Consider the following 19282-nt stretch of genomic DNA (forward strand, 5'->3'; position numbering starts at 1 on the left):
CTTTGGGCCTCAATTTCCTCATCTGTAAAATGGAAATATTGGTACCTACTTCAGAGTGTTGTTTTGAGGATTAAATAATACATGCTGAGTAACAAACCCATAGTAAATATTAGTTCTCCTTCTTAATAAGATCTCCTCCATGGGTAGAGCTGTCATGATGAGGTAGAAACAGCTTGCTACTTTTTACTGGATCATCAAGAGAAAGGATGAATAAGCAAGTACTTATTAAGACCTCAGGATCTGGTTATTTTTATTTGTTAGTGGGAACTGGGGTGTCTGAAATCCTCTTCCTACTGTACCTGGGAGGGAAAGACAGACATTCCCTTAGGACCCCAGAGCCCCCTTCCCAAACTGGGTGTGGCATCAATGTATTTCTTTCTCAGAAAACCCTTCATCAGACCTGTGCCCTCCGCCCAAGTCTAGGCTGTAACTACTTCAGGGGCTGATGGAGGGCTGGCTCTTAGAGCCCACTCTCATTCATACCTCCACCCGCAGAGACCGTGGACTGCCCACCTCCCATCTAGCCCATCCACTAGTCTACCCCCTCCCTTCCTGGGAGGTGGGGGTAGAGATCTGAGCCAATAACAAAGGGAAGATGCGCTTTTCCTAGGGGAGAGGGAAAACATCAGAAAAACACGGGACTGGCCCTAAGGGGTGGGGACGCTGCAGCGAGCAGCAAAGGGGAGATGGGTCCCCTGACTGCGAGGAAGTAGCCCCCTCCCACTCTGCGGAGACCTGGCCGCCCGCTTGGCCAGGCCACACCCAGCCATCCTGATGCAGGGGAGGGGAGGGGCTGCGGCGGGGAGGATGGAGGCTGAGCGACGGGGAGGGGGCGCAGAGTGACAGCCCGGGGCGAAGACTCGGCGGGGGCGGGGGAGATCCATCTTGCGGACCCCTACCCGAAATTCCCTCCCGGGGCGACACTCACCCCAATAACGACGCTGTCGTCCCCTTGGAAAATGGGGATGAACTTGTCTCCCCGCAGAATCTCTGCCTGGTTCAGGGGCCGAAATCGGCAGAGCACCTTGATGCTACATTCGTTGTTGGTCTCCGCCATGGTGGTCGCCGGCGACGGGCACTTCTCGGGCTGCAGGGGCGGTGTGCGCTCCGGAGGAGGGGTGCTCAGCTGGGGCCGAGGAGGAGGACAGGTGCTCGGTCTCTGGAGCCGAGAAAGCAGGTGGGGCGCCCGGGCGAAGGCTGGAGAGCAGGGCCGGGGCGCGCGTGCTCGCTCCTGCGGCACGGGGATGCGGGCGACCTGGGCGTCTGGTCCTCTCCCGGCGCTCTGCCTCTCCGCCCCTCGCGCTGCAGCGCCGCGCTGCGGGCCTGGGCGGGGCGGCGGCCGCGGGGCGGGCGGGGCTTCCTTCGCGGGGGGCCTCCGGCTGGGCGTCCACGCGAGGGGGCACCTTTCCGTTCCTCTCGCCTCCTCCCCCACCCCTGACGCTCCTAGGTAACCTCGCCCTCACCCCTTCCCCACCCAAGTCCCTCGCCGCATCCCACCGCCCCACCTCCGCGGCCTGCCTGTCCTTCCCTCGGACTCCACCCCTCTGGAAGGGATAAGGGGCCTGAGGTGGGCCTGTCGCCGGGGTAGGGAAGAGAGCCGACGGCGGTTCCACCCCTTTTATTCCGGGACACCCTCCTCCCCCACCCCCGCCCCGCCCCTGTCACCATTCTCTCCAAACTGAGAGCACACTTCATTCCCTGTCCCCAACCCCCTCACACAGATTCCCAACCCACTCAGCTTTCAAGGGCGGCTGCCAGTACCTCTGTGGGGGTGGGTGTCCAGGTTCCATTTTTCAGACACCAATGTCAGGGGAGAGGCAAGTCCCTTCCCCTTCTACGTCCAAAGGTGCGCTCTCTCCCCAGTATACACTCCAGGTCCCCAATGTGAAGGAAGGCAAACTCTGATTCTGGGCTATCAGAATTCAGAAACGGATAAAATTCTCATTTTTGCCTCATAGGTTGGGGCTGGGATGCAGGTGGGCAGGAGAAGCTTTTGCAAGAGAAAGGGAGTCAGAAAACAGTGAAGGGGGAGTAATGATGAGGATGGGGAAGGCCACAGGGGCTTTGAGAGAGAACCAATAGGGCAGACATCTGCATTTAGGTTTCAGACAGGTTTCAGCGCCTACATAAGTGTTTCCTGTCCAAGTTACCATTGGATAGAGTCCCAACACCCCAGCCCCTTTCTCAGGGCTTGCTTTGTTTCTCCCCCTTCCCTAGCAAAAAAAAAAAAAAGCCAAGCCTTGGAGATTCTTTGTCCTTCCTCCCCTCAGGTCAGACTCCTGCTGCAGCCCCTGGGCAGAAACACCTAGAAGCGGGCCAAATTGATTTCTCTCCACGTCATAGGCCTCTGCTGGCCAACAGAGAGTTAGACTGCAGGAGTTGAGGCACTAGGCCAAGGGAAGGAGCATGGTGATGGAAAACGGGAGGATGGGATGGAGGTTCTGCTTAGCAATTGTCTAAGGTCACTTGGACACTCTGAGGCAAGAATGAGAGAATGATGGCCTGGCCAGACAACAAGTAACCACTCAGAACTCAGATGAGGGCTTCCGCACATTGGGCCTATACCTCTCACCCACCTTGAGTCTTAAGGAAACTGAAGGAAATGGGTCCAGCATAAGAAACTGGATAGGAAGGCAGTAGGACTCTGTAGAAAGAGGGGTAGAGGTTTGGAGAGGAGCCAGGAGAGTATGCATAGAATGACAATGAGTTCCAAACTCCGGAACACAAGCATCTCTCCAGTCACTTGGTCTGGCACTATTTCTAAGTGTTGCAGCATCCTGCAAGCTCAGGAAACATTATGGAAAACATCCCAAACTCAGGCCCCTAGGGGCTCCAGGGTGGCAGCCTTAACGGAGTTTCAAAAATGCTTGTCTAAAAAAAAAGGGGGGGGGGCGCCTGTGTGGCTCAGTTGTTAAGTGTCTGCCTTCGGCTCAGGTCATGATCCCAGGGTCCTGGGATCAAGCCCCACATTGGGCTCCCTGCTCTGCGGGGAGCCTGCTTCTCCCTCTCCCACTCCCCCTGCTTGTGTTCCCTCTCTCGCTGTCTCTGTCAAATAAATAAATAAAATCTTAAAAAAAAAAAAAAACTGCTTTAAAAAAAAAAAAGCTTGTCTATGGAAGGTCAGGAAAAAAGTTTGCTGGGTATGCCCCCCCCCCAAAAAAAACACCCACACATGATGCAGCAAGTTTTTCATAAAGCTAGATTTATTCAGTTTCAAGGGACTGTCTTTCATTCTTGAGAGTATGTCCTTCCTACTTTTCTAGTAAGAAAGGATGGCTATAGTAAACAGTAGGCTTTCTTTTTCTAATGCACTTAGTTGACAAAATTAAAAGGTAGCAATATTATGTCCATCCTCAGAAAGGGTTGCTGTTGTTCTATTTTTTTAAAGATTTTATTTATTTGAGAGAGAAAGAAAGCATGAGCAGGGGGAGGGGCAGAGGGAGAAGCAGGCAGGGAGCAGGGAGACCCACCTGGGGCTAGATCCCAGGGTCCTGGGATCAAGACCTGAGCTGAAGGCAGGCGCCCCAGGGTTGCTGTTGTTTTAATTTTATTGAGCTGTGAAATTCAGAAGTCTGAAAACTATTAGTGAAGTGATTAAGAGCACAGAGGGTGTTCCAACAGACATACAGCCACCACTTACCTATTTATGAGCTTGAAATAAAATTCCAGATTTGAAAAACAAAAACAGGATGCCCCGTTAAATTTGAATTTCAAATAAAAAACTAATAATGTGTGTGTATGTGTGTGTGTGTCTTAGTATGTCCCAAATATGATATGGGGCATACTTACACTAAAAACAAACAAACACAAAACTATTAGTTGTTGATCTGAAATTCAAATTTAACTAGGTGTCCTGTACTTCCTCTGATAGCTCTAACTCGAGAAGATTACTTAATGTTTTCATTCCTAACATGACTAAGCCCTTACTAAATTTTAGTTGCTATTATTGTTTTTGAAGTCCTCTCTGTGCCACAGCATGACAGGATGTATTCTTTTTATCTAGCCATTTAATTTCTGGAAGCCCAAATGTATTCATCTGAAAAACAGGAATTATAAAATATTTTTTCATAGACTTGATGTAAAAATGAAATAAAATAAGTCGTGTGAAATAACTCCCAAGGCGCGTTATTGTCGTTCTCCGTCCAAACCCGAGCGGTCCAAGACTACACATCCCACAATCCCAGGCGGCGTCCCCCCGCCATTACCTCATTCCCTGGCCGTATTCTCGCCAATCCCGGCCTCTCCAGGGGTGTGGTAGCGGGCTGTTCTCGCGACTTTTGCCTTACCCTTCTCTCTCCTGTACGATTCCTGTCGCGAGACTTCCTGCTCCTCCGCCTCCTCCGCCGCTCCCTTTGCCGCCGCCTTAGCCCGGGACCCGGACCCAGCCTCTCCCCTACCCGAACACCGGCCCCGGCTCACCGAGGCCCCGGTCCCCCAACCCCGCCTCGCCGCCGCCATGGCGGACCCTAAATACGCCGACCTTCCCGGCATTGTGAGTACAGGGCCAACCCCGGCTCCCCAGGACCGCACCCCCGACCTACTAAGGACCCCCAACAGACACTAACCCGTGACCCTTCCCGCCTGCAGCTCTTCCTCCGCCCCAGGGCTCCAGCCTCTGGCTCCCCGGCGGGCCACAGTACCCTCCGAACTCTTCCGACCCGACTTGACCCGGCCGCGGAATGGCTTACCAGGCCCCTTTTCCGGCAGTGGCCGGTTTCTCCGCCCAAAAATCGTCTCTGGGGGCTTACCACTTGTGCCCGAGTGTTTCTACCATCCGTGTCAGCATCACCCGTGTCTCCCCAAATCTCCCCATAAGGCCCCTCCCCCCACCATCCCCACCCCAAACACACATACCAGGCCACTTGGTGATGGCCTTCACCCTGCCAAAGAAAAGGTTACCGTGACAGAATCCTTCTAGTGCCAGATAGAGAACTCTGCCCTCTGGGACCCCCCCACGCCCCCCCGCACGTGCCAGCCTGTACCCTCCTTTTGTGCTGCCCTGCCTGCATTCTCAAGGGTGGGGGTTGGGTCACAGGACCTTGGATACTAAGGTCCTGAGTCACTCTCAACCTTTGTGCCAGGGTAATGGTATACAGGGCCTAATTCGAAGATAGCCCTCTCCTACTTTGGACATAATGATTGCCAAGAGCCCGCCCCCATTCATATTCAGGGTCACATCTTTGTCATCACTTACTTTCACCACTTACCATGAGGTCCCAGTTGTGCCTCCTGTCATCCCCACCTCTCTAAGACATGGGAACTGACATACAGTTCAGTGGGCAGGTGGAAGAGAAGGGACAGAATCCTGGCCTCACAGCCTGCCTTCTCTGTTAGCTTATTCAAATGGAGTGGGTCCAGGGGTATTGGTGGATGCTGGGTAATGAGGTGGGGTGGTCACTGCTTCTGTCTGCAGGCCAGGAACGAGCCAGATGTTTACGAAACCAGCGACCTACCCGAGGATGATCAAGCCGAGTTTGATGCGGTAAGACTATGTGCTGCTTCAGGACTCTTATGGACCCTGACCTCTCTCCCCCCAGGCAGACCCTTTCCCTTTTCTGGCAAGCCACAGCAATAAGCGGGTATGCCAACCCAGCCTGGGAGGTATGTAGGTTGCAGGCTTACAGCCAGCAGTGAACAATGCCAGGACGGAGAGCCATGTTGGTGGAATCACAACTAACAAGACCTGATCCTTGGGTCTTTTAAATAAAAGTTGAGGGCGCCTGGGTGGCTCAGATGGTTAAGCATCTGCCTTCGGCTCAGGTCATGATCTCAGGGTCCTGGGATCGAGTCCCGCATCGGGCTCCCTGCTCCTTAGGAGCCTGTTTCTCCCTCTGCCTTTCTCTCTCGCTCTGTCTCTCATGAATAAAAAAAAAATCTTAAAAAAAAATAAATAAAAGTTGAAATATCTCAAAACAGTTTAGTTTGGGACTAGTGATTTAGGTAGGCCCCTGGGTGCTAGTCTACGGTAATGAATCTTGAAGCCTGAGCACTTATAAACTACTTGAGGTTAGGAACTAGGCCTTTGATTTCATAAAATATTTCACTTGATACATTTTCATTAGTATCCTACCAAGAGCTACATTTTGGAGTATAGAGGAATCGTCTTTTTCCTGAACACCTAGTATCCATTGAGAAAGGAGTGAGAAAATGATGTGATTTTAGAAAGATAAGGGATCTGGTCAGAGCAAAACAAATTTGAGGAAGAACATAAATATTTTCTAGCAGCAAAGGAGAGTCCCTTAGTACTTTCAGATCTAAGAAGAACTCTAAGGAAGAAATTAGCTGTGGACACATTTTAACCATGAGGGGAACCACTTAGCACTGTTCATTGAATGTATTCATTCTGTGTTGGTTTTTGTGCAATGCAGAGGAAGAAATGTCCCTGCCTTTAAGGATGCCCCAGACTAATGGTGGTGGAGTTAGGATACATATAGGATAGGAAACATGGAATAAACAAAATGGAGTGAGTGGAAATCAACATAGTAAAAACTTGTATATAAGTACCAAGGGGAACAGTGGTCTATTAGCATTTTTTTTTTTTTAAGATTTTATTTATTTATTTGAGAGAGAGAGAATGAGAGAGAGCACATGAGAGGGGGGAGGGTCGGAGGGAGAAGCAGACTCCCCGCCGAGCAGGGAGCCCGATGCGGGACTCGATCCCGGGACTCCAGGATCATGACCTGAGCCGAAGGCAGTCGCTTAACCAACTGAGCCACCCAGGCGCCCCTATTAGCATTTTTTTAAGATTCTTTATTTATTTGAGAGAGAGAGACAGCGAGAGAAGGAATACAAGCAGGGGGAGTGGGAGAGGGAGAAGCAGGCTTCCCGCTGAGCAGGGAGGCCGATGCGGGGCAGGACTCTGGGATCATGACCTGAGCCAAAGGCAGACGCTTAACCGACTGAGCCACCCAGGCGCTCCTCTATTAGCATTTAGGTTTAGGTTCTATTCCAAAGAGAGCTGGGCTAAGGTCACATTGATGAAGCAGGCTCCGTATGTTTGTTTGTAAGTCTGTGGCTCTATCTGTGGGGCTGGTTAGTCCTGGAGAATGCTGGCTGCTGGCTTCTAATGTATGGCTTGGCGTACTCACTTATTCCTTATTTGATTTCCCCCATGTGGAAGTGGTTCCTACTTTGTGGGAACACCTTCCCTGTCTCCTCTCTCAGTGGTGTGTTCCTTGTGGCTTCTGTACTTGCTGGCATGTCAGTCTGTCCCCCAAGCTTGAGTATCTGGAGATAACGCTGATGTTGTCATTGCTCCAGGACCTGGGTGTGCACCTGTCACTCCAAAATGTATGTTATTAGGAAGCTGTCTTTGACCTCACAGAGCAGGAGTGTTTAAGCTGAGGACTTCAGTCCTCTAACCCATTTCAGAGACTGTTCAACTCGGGCCTAGGCCTCTGCCTATAAAGTATCACGGCTTCATGGTGAGATAATAAATGGAAGTTTGTCCATTTGTCACTCTCTGTGATACGAATGGGCAGTATCACAGCAATCCCCCTTCCAAAACAAAAAATACATTGTAGTTTTCCTTTTGAAAGAACTGAGACGTTTCTTAAGAAGAAGATGACAGGCGTGGAAGCACTTGAATGTGCAACCCTGATGGGCTGTTTCTCCCCACTGAGCCTGAGCAGCCTATTTCAGTAGTACCTAGTGGGGCGGCTGATAGGGAGGGATACCAGAAGTATTCATTTCCTGCAGCATACTGCCCAGGATGATGGTATAGCAGTGCATAGGAGCTGGATGGTAACTACAAGAAGAGTCGAGTTGCCTCCGTCACCTAAGGCTCAGCTAAATGACTCTTCATCACTAGGCAGGAGTGAGTAGGATGGGGAGACCTTCAGTTGCTTCAGGAAGGGGGGGATGTGCTGAGATGTTTACTGATGTCAGCTAATGTCTCTGGCCTCTGGGTGTCCCTGTGGGCCTTAGGAGGGCAGCCTCCGGGAAGTCAGCTGGGTAACGGTTCTGTTACTGCTCTTAATATTGATGTAAATGTGCAACTTGAAGAGAAGTGGGTTGTACTTAGTCCCAAAACCTCATGTCTGTGAGGCCGGATTCTCACTAGCAGCCTATCTCTCACCTGCCTTCCCAAGACCTAGCCCCGATGACAGTGCACATCACCAGTACTGTGCCTGAACCATGAGGTTTTCAGTCACCTTCTTAACCCCTGACAACAGAATGTTCTGCCTTAGTCTCCAGATTATTTTCAACTTTAATCGGATTCATTTTTAAAATAGATAATATATGCACATAGAACAAAAGTCTCTTCCCACCCCTGCCTGCCACCACTCAGGTCCCTTCCCTGAAGACAACCAATATGACCAGCTTCTGATGGAACCTTTTGGGGGATCTCCAGGTTTTTATTTAAAAGAATAATCAAAGTGTGTTGACCCTCACTCTTTTAACCTCCTTCCTCTGATTGCTCCACTGTGGAAAAAATTGAGCTGCTGAAGGAAATAATGTCCTCTCATAGTCCTTAAAGATTGTAATTGCAGGCGCCTGGCTGGCTCAGTTGGTTAAGTGACTGCCTTCAGCTCAGGTCATGATCCTGGAGTCCCAGGATCGAGTCCCACGTCAGGCTCCCTGCTCGGCAGAGAGTCTGCTTCTCCCTCTGAGCCTCCCCGCTCTCATGCTCTCTCTCTCATTCTCTCTCTCTCACATAAATAAATAAAATCTTAAAAAAAAAAAGATTGTAATTGCTAGTTTAATTTAAACATAAAAGTATTGCAATTCCCATAGTGGAGAAGATGGGGGAGGAGAGTAGTATAAAAGGTTTTAGTTTTGCTAAAGATGATCCTGATTTTCCTACTATTCCTTTAAAACAATTTTAGCAGGAAGTAAAATATTATAAAATAAATGGGCCAGACGGCTGCACAGTCTAGCCCTTTCCTCTTCAATGTAGGAGAATCTCGTCTGCATTTCAGACACTCTTAGGTTGATTTGGACGATGGGCTTGTTTGGAGACTTTTCTTTTTTTTAAGATTATTTATTTATTTATTTGACAGAGAGAGAGACGGTGAGAAAGGGAACACAAGCAGGGGGAGTGGGAGAGGGAGAGGGAGCCCGATGGGGGCGCGATCCCAGGACCCTGGGATCATGACCTGAGCTGAAGGCAGACGCCTAACGACTGATGCACCCAGGCGCCCCTGGAGACTTTTCTTAAAATGTCTCGTCAGGAAAGCTAATTCCCGACTGGAATTTCCTCCCTGCTGGACCCACAGTCTACCTTGGGTCTGTGAGACATTGTGCTCCTGACTTTTGAACTGCTGAAACAAGGAGAGTAAATTCAGAAAATCTCACTAGAAACAGGATATAGTTTCTCCCTTGATGCCTTATCCATCTCCAATGCCATGGGAAAGGGGAAGAAATGACCTATAGCCACAGTTTGACAGGGTCCTGGCAGAGGCTTTTTCTCCAAAGGGGAGATACTGCTGGACACTCCACCAGCCTGAGATGAGAAACAGTACATTCTCTTCCTTATAGTTTGAGATATCATAGAGTTTGCTTGATTGTGTTCACTGACTGTTGGCGCTCTGGAACTTACCTGAGTTTTTCCTAATGCTTCCCCCATCCTCCCTCCTCACCACCTTGCCTGGACACTAGTTTGCACAAGTAAGACCATTCGATGCTTCTTCTCTGCATGTTTTTTCTTTCATCTGCCATCTCGCATGCAATGCTCTGTCACTGTACTATTGTTGTAGCTAATCATTTTAAATTCTATCGAGTCCCTAGCTGGGTCACTAAGGGGCCTGCTGGCCTTGTGTTCAAAAATCATTAATCAAGGTTTGGAAGTACAACTCTGATCCATGAATCATTGTCTCTTTCCCTTGTGAGGTCTGCAGAATAAAACTGTCCAGTGGAGGATGGAATAGAAACATGGAGGCTAGGACTGCTTTTGCATATGAGGCATTTAGGGGCTGAAGTTAGAAGGGGTTGGCTTTCTCCTCCTTAGATGGAAATGAAGTTAAGGGAAAAGAAGTAACTGTTAGCCATTCTAGACAAGGGTAGAGAACAAGGGGGATAGTCACAGTCCTCACTTCTTAGCTATGTGTAGACTATCCCTGGGGAAAACTCATTTTAATGTTCCCTATGCTAAGCCTTTAGACAAAGGTAAATGGGATGGGAAAGGAGCGTTATATGTAATTTTAAGGTAGTAATGTGGGTTATTTGTGTTTTCATGAGTCTTTCTGTTTCTGTACCCCTCCTTTAGAAATGGGTGGATGGTCAGCATTATGTTGATCCATCCTGGACAGTTTTATTCTACAGCACTCTCCAACTTCCTTGTCATCATGGTTCTGAAGTCCCTCTGGCTGCAGTGTTGGCAAAGAGCCTGAACAGGCTCAGAGAGCAGCAGTGGCCTCTTTCCCTGTCTGATCTAGAACCTCAGGTCTTGCCCTCTGAGGCACAGCCATTTAGCCAAACAGCCCTGGGGAGTCAGGGGGTCCACTAGTGAGAAGGGACTGGGAGTCATGTACCAGGTAAGCTGGTACCTGAGATCAGGGCACTTAGAATTTTCCAATCGAGGTGGCTGAATGGACTGTTTCCGTGGTGACTGTTAAAACTCTAGGTTATAGGAATTATGCCTAAAAACTCATCATCCCACAGTGCACCCAAAGGACAGACCTGAAGGTGGTATATACTATTTACAAACTAATATACCATTTTTCATTTTCTCTGATTTTCTATCCTCCCGCATTCTGCTTGTTCCTCATGATTTGAACTTGAACTTAACAGCTCATTGTTCTCTCTCTCCTTGAGTTTCTCCCAAGCTGGTTTTAGCTTGGCAGGGCAAGCAAGAGAAAGGTGGTGTGTGTGTGCCTCCCCTTGTGTGTTTGCATGTGTGCACCTGTGAGTACTTACACTCCCTCTGTGCAGAGACATCCCACCGTAGACCACAGGGTCTGGATCTGCCTTGACCGTGAGCTGAAACAGGAGTCCTGGCTTTGCTGGACCCTGGCATCAGACGGGACGGAGAGGTTGAGGCTCAGGTGTGTCTAGCTGAACTCTCTGGGGCAGGAAGCACTTGTCTTTGTCCCTCCATGCATCGTCATATATACATAACCATCTTCAACCTTCCACAATTCTACGTGCCCATCAGTAGAGCTCCTGGAGAGGCAGGGCATACAGCTAGATTTCCCCTCCTGGCAGTTCCTTACCCATCTTGCCTAGAAGGGAGAGGCTTATCTCTGTGGCTGGACTAAAAGAAGGCCTCTTTGAAGTTCTCTCACCTTTTCCCCCTTGTCCACCGTCTAACCTCTGTGAATCCTGTGAGCAGAGGGTGGAAGAAACATTTTCTGCACATGGGCTGGTAGCTGTGAATCTTGGTGTCCTCTGGATTCTTTGTGCTCGCACATCCTGGCAGAATTGCTCTGGTTCCCTCGGTGCTGGGGGTGAGTTACCAACTAATCAAGATGGATACAAACACACTGGCCTATCTGAGGGGCGAGGACGTGCCCTGCCTCTCCTCTGGCAGCAGAGAATGAGAACGGGTACTTCACTATCTCCTGACATATTTTGTTCTGCTTAACCTAAAGTCATATCAAACCACCCATGCGGGCACCCTCATTGTGACCGATTCCGCCATCCAGATGTCTCATTCGTCAAGACTAGAGAAACCAAGAGACAGCGAGACTTGAACCATGAAGGCCCTCCTTGAGAATTACGGACCCTTAGTCAGCTACATGTCCTTAGAATCCCCACAGCCTCTGCTTAACATTCTGCCTGTCTCCCCCCACCCCCACTTTGCTGTTCCATGCCACTGGCTTGCAACATCTCACTAGTTCTCAGATAATCTTACACTGCTTCTAATGACAGAGCTTCATGACATTCTCACCACCAGAGAGGAAAGGGTCCCAAGTTCTTCTTGTAGTGACTCCAGCTGAAATTTCTTGGCCCCCAAATTTTGCTAGGCTCCCCTGGGCCCTGTGGTGCAGTGTGTTTGAAGCTATCATATAGTGCATGTGACAATTTGCTAATAACAATTTTGTCTTTTTTTTCCCCTCCCTCACCCCCATTTCCCCACTCCCTTTCCTTTTAACTCTTTTGATTTTCTCACCTCTGGGGAAAACCACAAGGAGCTGGTAAGAAGCCTGACCTTTCATCTGCTTTTTAATGGGGTGTGCTGTGATGGGCAGTTGTTTCTCTGTCCTTTTGTCTCTGCTAAATCTTTAATCCCTCTATCCAGCCCCACCCCCAGCCAACAGCCTTTTCCCAGCTTACGAATCACTGTAATGACACTGTCCCCAGCCCATGCCCCCAGATTTCTGAGGCACTGGTGGAGTGGGTGCCGCTGGAGGACAGAAGGGTGCCAGCCATCTGGGTGTCCGGGGCCACATCCTTGGAGAGACTCGGAGGGGACGCCAGTGTCAGGCAGCTCTCCTGACCAAGGACGTGGTCCTAAGTGGGAATAGTGAGATGAAAGCACGTTCATTCCTGTCACTGTCCAGGACCTCTGAGGCCCACATTCTGTATGTTGACCCTTTTCTACTCAGCCGACCCCTTCCCTGCTTAGGAAAGTGTGTAGGAAAGTAGGTTCTCATCAGCATAGTGCCTGGCTCATAATGAGGGCTTAACAGATGGCAGCCATGATTAATTTCCTTCCTTGGTCTATAGACTGTGCTTCCCATTTGTCTTTTTAAGAGGATCTTTTAAAAATGGATTTCTACTTCATTGGCCTTGACTGGGGCAATCACAGGGAGGAGTGGCATACTCTTGATTGTGAACTTAAAAGAGAAGGTGGTTGTCTCTCCTGGTCGGGAGTCCTTCTCAGACAAACACTTGGTAGAGGCCAGATGCCACACAGTTATTTGGCCTATGGGTGCTCTGGCCATACATTTCAGAGAATATTAAAGAGATAATAATTTGGGGCTCAGTTGTCTCTTTGCCCTTGCATATAGGACGTTGAGCCCTTTTGTTTTCCCTTAATCTTTAGCTCTTGCCTCTCTGCTGAGCACTTCCCTGAAGAAGAGGTAAATGTCAAAGTTGATGTTTTCTCCTTACTCCCTCCTTTCCCTATTTTTAAAGCTGCCACTCAACTGATTCCATCTCTAATAGCAGACCAGAGATGAAGGATGGAGCTTCTGCTGCTCTTCATGATGCCTCTCCATTATCATCCCCTACCACCCCCAACACCCACATTCAGGCAGAGATTCTCTGTCCAGTCCTGGCGCACGTTAGAATCAGCTGGGTAGCTTTTCAACTGGCCTACTCTCCTGGCCCTACCCCAGAATGATAATGAAATCAGAATCTACAGAGGAGAACCCAGGCCTCTTTTCCTCCCTTTTTTTTTTTTTTTAATTTTAATTTTTTTAAATTTACATTTTGTAAGTGATGCAAATGCGCAGGCAGGGTTGAGAACGGTTGTTAAACGAAAGAAGACTCAGTTTGCCTGCTTCCTGTGGAAGTTGGAGCTGTCGTCCCCAATAGCACAGGACTCCTGGGTCTCCTCCCCCCTCCTTCAGGAATGTAGTGAGAGCTGTCGGACTGCTGACCAGGGAAGGAGATGTGTTAGTCCAAAGTGCCCGGTCTTGGGGTAGTTGTTGGAATCTGAACAGCCAGTCAGTATCTAGTAAGGAGGGAACCTCTCCGCTACCGTTTCTAGGGTGAACTTTATCACTTTCTTTGCCATGCTCCCTGCTAATGGGAGAGTTTCAGTGCTTGAGACAAGAACAGAGGGCTCAGGGAGAAGAGGCGGGTGCTGCAGCTTCTCTTTGAGAAGCTGCTGGGCTACCTCCATGTCAGGATGTAGGCGTGGCCCTCACCCGTGGGTCCTCTTGGCAAGCAGGTAGTACTTCTGTTATTGCTTTTAAGACGTCCCTTAAAAAATAATACAGTAATCTCTTGCCTCTTCTCTCTATACCCTGAACTTCCCAGCCTCATGGCAGCCTTGAACATAGGACTGCTGGTCAGGCCCTCTCCCAGCCTTGCTTTTGTATCTCAGAGCTGGTATCTTCCCTTCAGCAGCATATTCACCCTCAGAGTTAGCAGCTGGACTGTCTGCCACCCTTCCTCTTTCCCCCCAGCAAGAATGGGAGGTTAGCTTGACATATCCTTCCTCAGCAGCAAGGAAATTTACGTTTGGGAGGGGGAGGTTCAAAGAGGTAGGTTGGTTTCTTGCCCTGAGTGCATGGTGTGTGCCAGGTAACTGGGAGGGCCCTGGTGGGTGGGGTGGGGGGAGGGGGAGGCTTATGTACAGAGTGGGCGGGGAGGTTATGCTACCTCTTTCCTTGAATCAGGGTGTTAATATTTATACAACTGACACTCCAAATTTACCAGGAAGCTTCCGTTTCCTAGGTTGAGCCTGGGTCAGCAGCTTGGAATGGAGCTGCCCTTCTCTTCCCTTGGGAACATAGGGCCCAGTCTCCTCTAGTGGTTTGGGGATTTTGTGGGGTCAGGGAAGTCTAGGGTGAGAATGAATCTGCCTCTGGCCTGAACTACCTATTCCTGCAGGAGGAGCTGACGAGCACAAGCGTGGAGCACATCATTGTCAATCCCAATGCTGCCTATGACAAGTTCAAAGACAAGAGAGTGGGGACAAAGGGCCTTGGTGAGACTGGGCTGGAAACTGGTCGGCGGGGAGGCCTATCGTCAGACCGTAGTGACTTGCTTCAGGGAAAGGGTCCTTCATGGAGATCTTTCATGGTAGCCCTGACAGTCACCTGAGACCATGACTGCCCTGGGCCTCGATCACGCCCTCAATTCCATCTTCTTTTCTTGGCAGATTTCTCAGATCGTATTGGAAAAACCAAGAGAACAGGATATGAATCTGGAGAATATGAGATGGTTTGTTGTGTGTGTGTTGATGGGAATGGTGCAGTGATCCTAGTTAGGAGGGACATCAAGGGATACAGTCAGGCTTCTGAGTTTTTCTCTCCTTGGGGGTCCTGAGAATCCCAGCAGGATACAATTGAGGATGCTTAGTCCCCCTGCTGTTTGCTCTGGAGAGTCTGCAGGCCTCCAGCTACCTCCAGTTTTTTTGTAATGGTGTTGTGGATTCTGAGTTGGACAGGAAGCCCTTACAACTTAGGCTCCGGGTTTGGATAAATTCTTGAGAAGGCTCCCTGTACCGAGAGGTGTAACTTCACTGTGTGTACTTGCTCTCTAGCTTGGAGAGGGCCTGGGAGTGAAGGAGACACCCCAGCAAAAGTACCAGCGACTATTGCATGAGGTCCAAGAGCTGACGACTGAAGTTGAGAAAATCAAGGTAACTATAAACTCCCTTCTCCCCTTTGTGCTCTGACTTACATAGCAGAGGAGGACCTCACAGCAGGAGGAGAAAGGTTCCTGAGACTCCTGGGTAAGGGAGCTGAGGTTCCTAGGTTTAGGAATATAAATAAATCTACATTCAGTGCCACAGGTGGGTAAGAACCATCCAGTAACTTCCAGCCACAGCCATTCTTAAGGGCCTTGATCCTTTTTTCTGGTCTTTTTTTTTTTTTTTTTTTTTTTAAGATTTTATTTGAGAGAGAAAGCACACGAGAGAGAGCTAGAGAGAGCATGAACAAGGGACGGGGCAGAGGGAGAAGCAGACTCCCCACCGAGGAGGGAGCCGGACATGGGGCTCGATCCCAGGACCCTGGGATCATGACCTGAGCTGAAGGCAGACGCTTAACGACTGAGCCACCCAGGCGCCCCCTTTTTTCTGGTCTTGATTCCCCCTTGCCACCCCTCATTGTCTACTTCTTTTCATACCAGACAGCAGTGAAGGAGTCAGCCACTGAAGAGAAGCTGACCCCCGTGGTATTGGCTAAACAATTGGCAGCCCTGAAGCAGCAGCTGTTTGCTTCCCACCTGGAGAAGCTGCTGGGACCAGATGCAGCCATCAACCTTACTGACCCCGATGGAGCTCTGGCTAAGTGGGTGCCCTGCTTTGTTGGGAAATCATTGCTGACTGGGGCATAGGGAGCCTCAGCCAGGTACTGGCCAGGATACTAAGGGGAGAGGTAGCCTAGTTGTTCCTTAATGCTGAGTGTGAGGCAGAAATGAGAGAGTGGCTGGGCTGGCCCGCATCCTTCAAGTCCTGATCTTATCACTCGGTCTCCTGGCCCAGGCGCCTGCTGCTGCAGCTGGAAGCAACCAAAAACAGCAAAGGAACTGGTTCAGGGGGAAGGACCACCGGCGGGACTCCCGTAGATAGTAGCCTTGTCACTTACGAGCTACATTCTCGGCCTGAGCAGGACAAGTTCTCTCAAGCTGCCAAAGTAAGTACGTATGTAGGTTGGTTGGGGGGCTAGGGTGATGTGGCCCTGAAGACTCTCCTACCTCCCTCCAAGGGATCAGATCTCAGGAGAGGGTGCTGGGGATGCTTCTGATTCCTCTTGATGTCTCATTCTCCATGTTTCCCTCACTCATCTACTTTCAGTTAGGATTTTAAGAGTGTGATTAGGGATGTGTTCCAGAGAAAGTAGTCCCTTGGCAGAGTGGAGAGGAGGAGCGAGGGGAATGGCAAGCAGACAAGCAGAGAAGAGCAGGATCTTAGTGCCCGCTGTAGCAGCAGGGAGGCAGATGGCGAATCTCACTTCCTTCCTCGCCCTAGGTTGCAGAACTTGAGAAGCGCCTAACAGAGCTGGAAGCAACTGTACGCTGTGATCAGGATGCTCAGGTCAGGTGCTCTCCTCTACTTAGTCTGACCCTTGGATCCTGCACCCTCATCCCTAACACCCATAGCATTCCACAGAACCCTGGGAGGGTGGGAAGGTCTTCAGTTATCAGGTCAGCCAGTGGGTCGCCAGCTAGAACCAGAAAGGATGGGAGAAGGTAGTAATCAGGTGGAGATACAAGAACCACTGATTTCTTTCCACCTTTTCCCCACCAGAATCCCCTTTCAGCAGGTCTACAGGGAGCCTGTCTTATGGTGAGTATAAGAGGAACCAGATTTTTGGATTACAGAGGGGATATTGAGGTTGGGTTTGCTTGGAGAACTCTTTTAGGGTCCATAGCTATACATTAATCACCTCCAGTGGAATACTGGGTGGCCTCTTCCTAGTCTGATCCTTTCCCCTTCGTGAAGCTTGTCCCAACCCCCACCCCCAGGAGACTGTAGAACTGTTGCAAGCAAAGGTGAACGCCCTGGACCTTGCAGTTTTGGACCAAGTGGAGGCTCGGCTACAGGTATTAGGTGGAGGGCAAACTGGATTACAGGTAGCTTGGGACTTTGGAAGCCCTGGGTGCCCTATCAACCTTGAAATCTGTTTCCAGAGTGTCCTGGGAAAGGTGAATGAGATTGCCAAGCATAAAGCTTCTGTAGAAGATGCAGATACACAAAGCAAGGTCAGGAAGAGCCCTTCCCCCCATCTTTATACCCTTTCCTGTTCCCTTGTGTTCTCCAAGTCATTCTGGTGGTCTCACCAAAGCCTGAGAGCATCGAATCCCAGATGCTGTCTTCGTGAGCTCTTACCAGCTAAGAGAGGGCAGTGCTTCCCGCCTGCCCCACCCTAGCGAGGGAATCCGTGTGTACTTCGCTTGGCCATCCCCTCCGGGCCCTATCCTGTCCCCCCAGGTGCACCAGCTATATGAAACCATACAGCGCTGGAGCCCCGTTGCCTCCACCCTTCCTGAGCTGGTGCAGAGACTTGTCACCATCAAGCAGCTGCATGAACAAGGTGGGAGGCCAGCTGCCAGGCGAGCTAAGAGGAATGGGAAAGCAGGCAGCTTTTGTTTCCTTCCTAATGTCCCCCATGCCTTTCCTACCTTCTTTCGTAGCCATGCAGTTCGGTCAGCTCCTGACCCACTTGGATACCACACAGCAGATGATTGCTAGCTCCCTCAAGGACAACACCACCCTCTTGACCCAGGTGTGTGCCCCTTTATTGGTCTGCTGCCTCCCTTCTCTAGCAGACCGGGTTCTCCAGCTTTGTCTCAGTGGGTTCTGCCTTGGCCCAGGTAGTAGCATGATGTGGCAGGGGCTTGGCTCGAGTCTCCACTGTTTTTCAGTAGTTGTGGGACCTTCGACAACTTAACCTATGAACCTCCATCTTACCATCTGGAAAATTACACCTTCCTCAGGGTTGTATAGATTAGGTGAAATACTCTGGGTGAATTGTTAGGAGTCCAGTGAACCTCAGTTTTTCCTAGAATACCTACCCTGTTCTTCTATAGTCTCGGCTTAGTTTTCCCCTCCCTGGGTCCTCAGCCAGATGTGCTTATATCCAGAGCACAGCACATTGGGAGGAATACGGATTCTGAAATGAACAGCGGGCTCCAACCTTGCTGTGCTGCTTGTTTTCTGACGCTGGGCAGCGAGCTTCCCCTTCACTCTTAGCAGAGCCCAGCACATGGTCCTCGGTTTCTCTTGGAGGCACTGTTTTCAGCGCTGGGGGCAGAATTATAGCTGAGAGACCAACACCACAGGACCATCAAGATAAATGAAAAAATATATAAAGTGTTAATATGTTCTGCCTCTAGAGCAGTTTTCTAAACTTTTGAGCCAGTAAAACTCTCATTTCAGTAAAATCTTACCTGTTCCTCATTATATAAAACAGATCAAAAGAATGGTTCTGGTTGAGTCCTGCCTGCTTGGCAGTCCCTAAACTAGGTCCGTCGTACTCCAAGGATACACTGAAAACTGCTACTATAACCTGCCCGCTCTGGGGCCCATAAGCTGTGCTTCCATTCTCTTCTCTTAGAGCATTTCTCAGGTGCTCACCCAAGCAAGCACCTGGGCCTAGTAAAACATTTCTGTGACTTTCTAGGTGCAGACTACCATGCGTGAGAACCTGTCCACGGTTGAGGGGAACTTTGCCAACATTGATGAACGGATGAAGAAGCTGGGAAAGTGAGCACCTTTAGGAGATGGAGAACAGGGGTAATCCCTACCCCTCTGAACTGTTAACAGCTTACATAGGGTTTCCCCTTAATTATAACCCTCGCATCCCCATACCATTTGACACTGGGGGCAAAGGGGTTCTTCTTGCATGTGGGGTTTACACCCCTCCTCTGACAAATACAGAGTGGTAGCTGGGGGACAGTAGATGGTGGTCTCCCCTCAGGCCCCGGGGACGTGGGCCCCACCACACGCCAGTTCCCGTCCAGTACTGCTTTGCCTGGGGCGGGGAGGGATTGGGTCCTGTCCTCCAGCACAGCTCCCGGGGCTGGCTGCAGTACTGTACAGCTGTTTCGGACCATTAAATGCTGTTGTCCTCTGTGTGGCCCCTGCTGTGTTTCCTGGGGAAGAGGCAGCACTGAGACGGACCTTCACAGCCTAACAGGCAGCCTCAGCCCCTCTCTGCTGCAAGAGGATTTAAACTGTAACCTGCTCTTATACCAAAGAATTAAGGAAAAAATGAGT

At 50.1% G+C, this 19282-nt stretch overlaps 2 protein-coding genes across 10 annotated transcripts in view; one reads left to right on the top strand and one right to left on the bottom strand.

Annotated features, from left to right (window-relative positions):
- The window catches only part of KIF5A (kinesin family member 5A), a 35964-nt gene extending 31745 nt beyond the window's left edge, over positions 1–4219 (bottom strand). For 6 of the 9 annotated variants that reach the window (XR_010411489.1, XR_010411490.1, XM_064591007.1 and 3 more), the window contains exon 1: positions 929–1193. Coding sequence is in view for 7 of the 9 variants with exons in the window: in XM_064591007.1 (XP_064447077.1) it covers positions 929–1057 (129 nt within the window). In the remaining 2 variants the exon portion in view is untranslated. Of the gene's footprint in view, positions 1–928; positions 1439–1761 lie in introns of those variants that run through there. The other 3 variants (XM_064591008.1, XM_064591009.1, XM_064591003.1) reach the window with 2 other exon arrangements.
- On the top strand, positions 4214–19138 carry DCTN2 (dynactin subunit 2). Its single transcript, XM_045873124.2, has 14 exons — positions 4214–4492; positions 5414–5482; positions 14446–14542; positions 14717–14778; positions 15101–15199; positions 15691–15851; positions 16046–16196; positions 16532–16597; positions 16811–16849; positions 17029–17106; positions 17194–17265; positions 17495–17597; positions 17698–17789; positions 18687–19138. The coding sequence occupies exons 1-14, from the start codon at positions 4457–4459 to the stop codon at positions 18771–18773; spliced, it is 1212 nt and encodes a 403-aa protein (XP_045729080.2). The 5' UTR covers positions 4214–4456; the 3' UTR covers positions 18774–19138.
- Positions 19139–19282: the final 144 nt, after the last annotated feature.

Source organism: Mirounga angustirostris, unplaced genomic scaffold, assembly GCF_029215605.1.
Source record: "Mirounga angustirostris isolate CCGP_5_RB_7025 unplaced genomic scaffold, mMirAng1.0.hap1 SCAF_5, whole genome shotgun sequence".
In the NCBI taxonomy this organism is placed as follows: Eukaryota; Metazoa; Chordata; class Mammalia; order Carnivora; family Phocidae; genus Mirounga; species Mirounga angustirostris.